This window comes from Austrofundulus limnaeus, unplaced genomic scaffold, assembly GCF_001266775.1.
Source record: "Austrofundulus limnaeus strain Quisiro unplaced genomic scaffold, Austrofundulus_limnaeus-1.0 Scaffold536, whole genome shotgun sequence".
NCBI classification, from domain to species: Eukaryota; Metazoa; Chordata; class Actinopteri; order Cyprinodontiformes; family Rivulidae; genus Austrofundulus; species Austrofundulus limnaeus.
Window position 1 is genome coordinate 112577 of NW_013952938.1, and position 9311 is coordinate 121887.

The window sequence follows — 9311 nt, forward strand, 5'->3', positions numbered from 1 at the left end:
GGACTGTGGTGTCTTAATGTGGACTGTGGTTCTTCAGGGTCTTAACGAGGACTGTGGTTCTTCAGGGTCTTAACGAGGACTGCGGTCCTTCAGGGTCTTAACGAGGACTGTGGTTCTTCAGGTTCTTAAGGAGGACTGTGGTCCTTCAGGATCTTAACGAGGACTGTGGTTCTTCAGGGTCTTTACGAGGACTCTGGTTCTTCTTCGGCTCATTTTCTGGTTTCGTTGTAAACTTGTTTCCATGTCTGAGCTGCAGAGGCCCCTCAGGGACGCGGCCCCCCCTCCCTGGCTCTGAYGGCTGTACGGGGGCGAGCAGGAGGAGGTAATGGGCCACAAACTCCTAATCAGGTCCTTTCTGGGGCTAATTGTCTCCCCGTCTGCCTCTGCCCTCCCTCACAGCCGGGGGAGTAATGAGGGGATGTGAGACGTGCCGTCCCCCTCAGGACACAGAAGCAGTCGATGAGAGGGGTCTCCAGAGCCGAGCAGAGGCAGCTAATGGGGAGAAACCAGGAGGAGGAGGCAGCTGAAGGTGGTGCAGGATGTTTGGACTGAAATCAATGGAGCTGAAGCAGCCGGAGGAGCAGAGATCTGCAGGAAAACTGCTCCAACCTGCTCAGCTCTGCTGCACAAACAGATCAATTTAWGAAAAGAAATGAGTTCTTAAAGTTTTAAAAAGGGCAGCGGCTTGGTTCTTACCCCTCCTACCCCCCCCCCCCCACAAAGGACCACCCCAAAGACAGCAGACTGCCTCAGATCGACCTGAAGAAGCAGATCATCTCTGAGCCCAACCACCACTTTTATAAACTAACGTTTCTGAACGTTCCAGGAAAAACCAGAGATCACAAATCAAGACTTTTTTTATTATTAAAGAGAAAAACTGAGCAAAAATAAACAAAAACAACCAGAACTCAGTTCAGTTCATTCAAATCTTACAAACAGATTTTATTTTCAATCCTTRTTTTAAACTCGGTAGAAAAAGTTCAGTTTTTGTGCAGAACCAAAGACAAAATACATATTTTTACAGACTTCTGAAGATATTTAGTGGTTGTGGAGAAACTTCTTTATATTTAACTGTGAGGGAAAATAAGATTTAAAAGTCGTATTTTATGCATGGATTTCAATACTGGCACCTTTTATTTTTATGAATTTTATTGTTGATTCTATTTTATCTAATTGGATGATTTTTCCACACTCTGCTGCTGTGTGTAGTCTCTCTCCTACATGTTTGTTTGAACTACTTTTATCAATGACAGGTTTTATTTGTCTCTGTTCCAGAGGAGAATACACCTGGACCAGTCCACCTGTGTGTACGGTGTGGTGTGAGGGCCAAAATTAAGACTATTGCACAAACGTTGCTCCATCCTTGTAGCAGGAGGTTATATCTACTTCAAACCAGCTGTAGATCTGATTAATGATAGGCTGGAGTTAGCAAACGAGAAGGAGGCTATTCATTTGAGTTAGCATTGCTAATGCCATTCACTAGCCTCTCCGATGCTAACGCCAGCTTATCCATGCTAGTCGCTAGCCTCTCTGATGCTAACTCCTCATGTGTCAGCTCCAGCCTGTCATTAATCAGATCAATATGTGGTTTGGAACAGATAACCTCCTGCTACAGGGATGTAGCAACGTTTACACTGCAAAAACTGTCCATCTAACCAAGTTTTAAAATCTTATATCAGCCAAAAAGTCTTTYTGATCTTGTTTTSAGACTGATTTACTAAACAAGAACTGATTGTGTAAGAATAATCATCTTGTTTTCAGAATGTGTAAGATTATTTGTCTTGTTAGTCTGAAAATTTGACTCTAATTAAGTCAAACATTTCTGCCAGTGGAGTAAGAACATTTTACTTGGTAAGATTCTTAAAATCCTTGATTTGACTCAGTTTCTTTCTTATTTTCAAGAATAATAGAGCGCCTCTAGTGTTTAGACATGGAGCTGCATCCAGCATCGCTGGATGCAGCTCCATGTCTAAACACTAGAGGCGCTATAGAGCCTAATAGAAAAGTCCAGCTTGAATCAAGCTGATAGAAATACTTGATTTGACTCAATTTTTTATTATTTCAAGAATCTTACAAAGTAAAAATTTTCTCAGTGTGAGAAACGCCCACTTTGAGCCTGCAGAGACCCCTGGTCACTGCAGGTCACACCTGAGTCCAACAATGGACCATGGTTTGTAGTCTTTTAGGGGCATCAACACTTTTCTCATAATCTTTGTTAGGTTTTTAAAATAATTATGTTAAAGCAGAATTATTTTGTTAGTTTTGGGTCTCTTCAGTGGCTGTTTGTGTTTTTATTTGAACTAAAGGGTAAAATCTCATTTGTGATGTGCTCAGGTAKAAAACTTCAGAACAGGAAGTTGTTTCTTTATACTCAGACCTGTCAGTGTAAACACACAAACAGCACAGAATCAGGTATTTGACACATTTGTACTTTTATATATGAAGTGTTTCATGAAGGCAGTTAGCTGACCCACGTTTCCAGAGCTAGAGGCGTAAAGCGTTGAAGCTCCTCCCCCTCAGGCCTGCAGCGGTGGTGATTGGTGTGGGCGTGGCTGAGCTCGGTGTGAGTGACACGTGAATCAGTTCAGTCATTAAGAAGCTTAACCCCCCACACACATCAGGTCCGTTACTGCAGAAGCAGCAAAACGTGTCGTTTGTATGAAAAAAATGAGTTTGTGGGTTTTTGAGCCCAGCGGCGTGTCTTACAGGAGATCTGACTCCTCTCCTGTTTGTATTAGACTTTCTCCTGTCTCCTCCATCCAATATGTCCCCGCCCCTCTTTCTGCTCCCTTCCTGACAGGTGTGGTTCTGTCCAATCAGCAGGCTGGGTTCAGGTCACATGCCTGTGGAGGACAGGCCCAGGCCYGCTGCCTTGCCCATGCAGGGCAAACCCTGAGCTCCAGACTTGGGGAAGTTGTGCGCCATCACTCGCCCGTTCTCGCCTCCGAGCCCCGCCGCCGCTCCTCCTCCGCCCCCGACCCCGCCGGCCATCCCGCCGAGGCTGCTGCTCATCATGGCGGCGTCGATGAGTTCCTGCGGGGCAGAGAGGAGAACTGTCTGGTTTCTGCTCGGAGTAAAGTGGTTTGAGAGTGCAGCTCTGCCCCGCTCTGCGTGTCAGCGCTCAGTAAAACTAATGATGTGGATCCAGACTTAATATCCTGAATCCAGCCTCTGAGGCTCCCACGCTCCTCATGCAGAGTGGAGCAAATAAATCCCAGGTTGATTCATTTCCAGACGGCGCTGCAGCCTCCACAACACCGCTAACATTAACTCCTTCCTGCTCGCGCCTCGGCAGGACCACGCTAACGACACAGACTCACTGTTTTCAGTTTGATCCTCACAGCAGCTTCTCCCTGAGTCACATCATCTCTGAAGAAAAACATCTCAGCTTCTTTTCTTTCTCCTGTTTGTGTTTCTGCTGCATTTAACAGACATCCAACAGTCTGACGTTACAGATCGTCAGGGCTGACGAGCTGGACAGAGCTGTTTGTTCTGCTGCTGGAACTCTGAGCAGATGTTTTTAAAAATGTCTAAAYGTTTTGTTTGTGTCAGAAAACGAGCTGCAGATTGTTACGTCATAATCCAGGTAACCTAAAACGAGCCCAGCCCCTCACCTGGTAACCCAAGCAGAGACTCCGCCCACTTCTTCACAGGGCGACCACATTAGTTCTGCTGTTTAAACAGTCACAGAGAATGGAGGGGCGTGGCCTAATTTAATTAAAGTTTTGATGGAACCGTTCCAGCAGGACTCAAAGACTTCCATTCAGCTGAAGGAGACTTCTGTTCCTCACAGATCTGCAGCTGAAGGAAGTGAAGTGATGTGTTCTGTATGAACATGATCTGACATTTAGCACAAACTAATATAACAGAGGAGGTGAGCCCCTCCCCCTGCAGCCTCCTGAGTCCTCAAACATTGGAGCCTCCATGTTGAAGATCCTCGGTTCGTCTCTCACTTTACAACACCGGCCTCGGGAAGCAGCGACTTGGCCCCCCCCCAACCAGTCTGCCCCTACCAAGCCCTCACCTGAAGTTCTAAACCATGTTCTGAGGGGGTGGAGCTTATGTAAACAAAAGTTTGGGAGGGCGKAGCTAATGTAACCAAAGGTTTGGGAGGGCGGAGCTAATGTAAAGAAAAGTTTGGGAGGGCGGAGCTAATGTTAAGAAAAGTTTGGGAGGGCGGAGCTAATGTTAAGAAAAGGTTGGGGTGGGCGGAGCTAACGTAAAGAAAAGGTTGGGGTGGGCGGAGCTAACGTAAAGAAAATGTTGGGGTGGGCGGAGCTAATGTAAAGAAAAGGTTGGGAGGGTGGAGCTAACGTAAAAAGGTTGGGAGGGCGGAGCTAACGTAAAGAAAAGGTTGGGAGGGCGGAGCTAACGTAAAGAAAAGGTTGGGAGGGCGGAGCTAATGTAAACAAAAGGTTGGGAGGGTGGAGCTAACACAAAGGCTGTGTTGGGAGGGTGGAGCTAACATAAATGCTGTGTTAGGAGGGTGGTCCTGAACGTTTGGGGTCTCATGGTTTAGATGTAAACTTGTGACTGAAAACAGACTTTTTAACATCAAGAATCAACCCTGAACAGAGTGAAAATGACTGAAAAAGATGTGATTGTTCTGGAAGAACTAAATAAGTTTATGTTGTCAGGAGCTGCAGGGTTCATCTCTGCAGGTAACTGAGGACCGGTTCAGTTCTGCACACGTCTCCATCTGCTCCGTGTGATGAAATCCTCCACATGTCACCGCCGCCTTCAGAGAGCACTCTGAGTCCTCCCTCTGTGCTCAGATGTGAGGAGACTAACAAAGGTCCGGCAGCGAGCGGCCTCTAATGACTTGTTTGTTCTCTCTGAGCCGCCCATCAAAGCCTCACCATAAACTAACTCGCTCTGTAACGAGGCGGCCGCGGTTTCATCACGCACGCAGACGGCCGTGATGAAGAGGAGCGCAGACCGGAGTGGCAGATGAGCAGAGTTCAGTTGATGCTCTTTGAAACGGGAGTCAGATTGGTGCCGCTGCCTGTGGCGGCGAGGAGGAACCGGCAGCAGCTGAGGCTGCTGACTAAAAATAAAACAAAGTCCTTTAGTCTGTCTGAGTTTTTATGACTCGCGCTGAGCAACGAGGAACCTTTAAATCAGGGGGGTCTAATCCTGGTCTTGGACGACCACTATCCTGTCTGATTTACCAGGACCAGGACTGGACCCCCTGATCTAAACCCTCATTAGTGGCTCCAGGAGCATGGTCTTGTGGAGGAGCCAGCATGCATGTGCTTTATGTGTCGCAGCAGTAAAGCCTTGTTTTCACCACATAATTCAGTTATAGAAACATAATAAAGCATCGGCTGAACTTCCTGTTTACGTTCTGAAGCCCCGCCCGGTCCCGGTTGGCGTCCGGACTCACCTTCATCCTCCTGGACTCGATGCGAGACTTGTAGCAGAACTCGACCAGAGCCACCAGCATGGCCAGCCCCARCCCACCAATCAGAATGTAGAAGACCCCGGCCACGTTGCTCAGGCTGAGCGCGCTCGTTTTGTCCTGTCGGCACAGAGAGGCGGAGTCAGGCCCGACCAATGGCGGCGCGCATCTTCATGAAAGACGTCTAACTTTTGTAACGAAGCAGATTATCAGTCAAAAACTGTGACAAGAGGCCATTTCCTGGTCTGTAACAACTTTAACAAATCAGATTTACAGTAAAACACAAGTTAAACTTTTATTTCTTACTGTATTTTCTGGGATTCTAAGTTCCTAAACTCCTCTGTACTTGTTAATCATCTGTTGCTCAGTATTTCTTGGAAAGTGCAAATGTCCAACTTTGACTACAGGTTTAAATATCCTCTAAATGAAGACATGATTTCTGCTTCCTGAGGGTGAAATCAGCCTCTCTGCTACCTCAAATCACAGCCTTTGATGATCTGTTTCATGCAAATCCATGCAAGGAAAGAAATCAGTGAGGGGGAAAGAAATATTCTCTAATCTAATCTAATCTAATCTGAAGTTGGGTCGTGTTTCTGCTGCCCTGCTTTGTTCAGAGGAATGGATTTTTACTCCTCCATAAGAAGTGAGGGAACTGCTTGGAAGATGTTTCTATTATCTTCATCATCATTGAAACTGCTGCTTTCTGAAAACAGGAAGTTTTCTTCTCCAATCTGTCATGTCCCTCAGCCAATCAGATTCTACGAACACAAAGATCAAAACCAAGCGAAGGTTTTGTTCACTTTAATCATGTTGATGTAAAAACATTAAAATTAAAGCTTTTGTTTCCATTTCCAGTCAAGCAACCGATCTGAAAGTTAAAAGTTTAGATCATTTTGCGTCTTTAAATAATTTGTTGTTTTGCGTAAAAACATCTCTGAGTTTAGTGATCTGGTTCTTGTCGGGACGATCTTAAAGTGCCGGTGACATMAAATTTTATAATAAATTTGAAGACATTTTTGGAAAGAGAACATTAACATGTTGCAAAAAAAACACTGCTGAGATGAAAAGTTGTTGAGATATTTGCATGTGAAGAAACAGGAAGTGATGTCAGAGGGAAATGTCTGCATGGAAACTGAGCTAAAACAGCGTAGAGAAGAATCTGATGTTTCTTTAGATTATTTTGAGTTTCTATCAGAGAGATGAAGAGTCCGAGTTTAAATAATATTTTAATAAAAACAAAGACCAGAGAATTCCTTTGATCCCGGACGAGCCCCCAATTTGTTACGGYCAGGCTCTGGGGCCATAACAAATAAAGGGAAGCAAYGCATGGGAAAACTTAAARTTAAATTTATTTAACAAAAATCACGGTTGGCTGGAGAAAAAAGAGCAACAAAAGRAGAAGCCTCGCCCTGAGAGCCAACAGCAGCTCTTCAACTGGATCTCAAGCTCTTCTAGACACTGGCCAGCTGCCTCCAGTTGCAATCAGCACCAATCGGGAACTCTGAAACACACAGGTGTTCGAGAAAGATCCAGAGGAAAGGCCTTGGGCCRTAACAGAAGAGTTCCCCTTTGATGTCACTTCCTGTTCCACTTTGGCTCAACCAAATTCAGAAGAAAATCTGCCAGTTTTATGATAAAATGAGTAAAATCATGTTTTATGACCAGCTTTGTAAATAAAGATGTTCTCTTTTTACATTTGCAGGATGTGCATGACACAGGCACTTAAAAGGAAATGAGAGGTTAAAAGTTGGACGTTTCCTGCTGTTTCTGCAGGTATTTATCCTCTAACAGCAGCGATCGTCTCCCTGCTGCAGCCTCAGTCTGACAGTWAGACGTCTTCCCGACAGACTGTCGAACATTTCCCGCTTAGTCACGCTCCGTTACTCCGAGGGTTGAGAGGAAACAGGAGGTACATGACAGATTGGAGACAAACCCTCCGTGGGTCCGTGTGTTTGGAAAGGAAGGCTGCGGTCAGTAGATTTCATTAGTTCTTCACTGRAGGAACAAAACCTGACTTTGATCTGAAGCTTTCCTCTCAGGCCAGGTTTTATTTGTTGGCAGCTTAAGTGACTAAACATCCCTTCGAAAATAAAACTGTCTTTTTAAAATTCTCAGGACAGTTTTCTGCCACCAGGACAGAATTAAAATATTCCTATAAATATGTTCCCCCAGAGGCAGGAAGGTTGGATTCTGCTTCCTGCTGATGTTTCTGAGAACAGAACGGGGAACTGATGGGCTGCTTCTGATCTCCAGTCACCAAAAATCTCTTATCGGCTAAAAAAAAGTAATAAAAAAGAAGCGAGGCTCGGCTCCGTGTCTCATCAGTTTGCAGGAAATAGACCAGAAGATGATGTCAGAGTCAGGATCAGTGTTTTTACCCTCCTGTTGTGCAGAAACATCAGCAGAGGCTGAGTCTACAAACTGAACCCGTTCTGATCAGCTCAAACTGAAACTGAGTGTACCTCCTGGGGTTTAGGGGGGTCTGTTGGGGAGCAGGTGGGGTGTGGGTGGAGGGTAAACCAACACATGACCAGGAAACCAAACCGTCACCTCCAGAACTGACCTTTCTGCCGGAGTCCTTGTGTCCACATTCCCCCTTGTCATACCACCACTTGTTTTTCAACTTGTCTAAGACGGCTTGTTCATTGAGCTTCAGTACTGCTAGGTTTACCGGGATTCTTCAAAGAGCCAAAGGGACAGGAGGGAGGGGGGTTGGAAATAACATAAATAACATTATGCACCTTCATGTTATCTTATGTTATTGTTTTAGCTGCGACGGCTGCAGCGGCGGTTTGAGCAAAACCTGGCGTTAGAGATTACGGACGYTCGGTGTGCTAACAGAACACGTGGACAGCAACAGAAAGGAAAAACAAAACAAACAGACAACAAATCACACAAACTCTTGAAACAATGTCAAAGTGATATGATTTAATACTCCATCTAGCCTGGTTTGGCCTGACTCCCTACGTGCAAGATGTGTATTACTATATCACTTTGGGTAACTGGCAAGAGCTGAAAACACTCCAGGATCTCTGATTGACTGAGCAGAGCCTCAGAAGACAACCTGCTGTTCTAAATCATCCGTACAAACTGGTTCAACTTTATGGAAAATTGATATATGAGCAAAGAACCGTCTGATCCAAGAGATATTTCAGTGAAGGTTACGACCCGTTCAGGTGGCCTGTCGGCTGCAAGTAAAGAAAACACGAAGATAACAGCACCTGCAGTGAGGAGCAGGGAAAAGAGGACGAGGAGAAGAGGGGCAACTTATCTCTAGCAGCAGAGCAGGTGGGAAGAGGGTAATTAAGCTGAGTTTTTGATAAAGTACAATAGATTGTCCTGTRTGTCCGTATACATGAAACAWTTACAGACAATCTGTACAACTTGACATGTACGCAAAACAACAAAGTTTTCTTTAAGGATTTAAGGATGGAAGGCAGCCTTTGCCATTGGTACTTGGCTTTTATTGTGATGTCATCATCCTGTGACAAAAGCAACTGCTAATGCTGCTAATGATGCTAACGGTTCTAATGCTGCTAATGCTGCAAATACTGCTTGTGATGGTAATGCTTCTAATGCTGCTAATGCTGGTAACACTGCTAATGCTTCTTATAATGCTAATGCTGGTAACAATGCTAATGCTTCTTGCTGGCTTTTGTCACAGGTTGACATCACAGCAAAAGCCATGCACCAACAACAAAGTTATCRTCAATGCTGGCTTCACACGGCAAGATAATTAGGTCAATCTTAGGCTTGATTTGTCCTTCTGACAATCTTAAGGATGCTCAGATTATCAYGATGGCTCTAAAGATAATTTTAGGAGACAATCCTGCTGTGTGTGCTGAGTTAAGAGTGATCTAGCCGACTTGGAAGGACTTCTGGACAACTTTGACCTCAAATTGGGGATATT

The 9311-nt window shown here is 45.1% G+C and overlaps 1 protein-coding gene across 1 annotated transcript; it reads right to left on the reverse strand.

Moving 5' to 3' along the window:
• Positions 1-2413: 2413 nt before the first annotated feature.
• LOC106530599 (glutamate receptor 1) lies at positions 2414-8079 on the reverse strand (the record flags this gene model as incomplete). The annotated part of the gene is given in 3 exon segments (XM_014026250.1): positions 2414-3033; positions 5387-5521; positions 7965-8079. Coding segments are annotated over 3 exon segments (448 nt in total), but the record flags the coding sequence as incomplete, so codon positions are not given.
• Positions 8080-9311: the final 1232 nt, after the last annotated feature.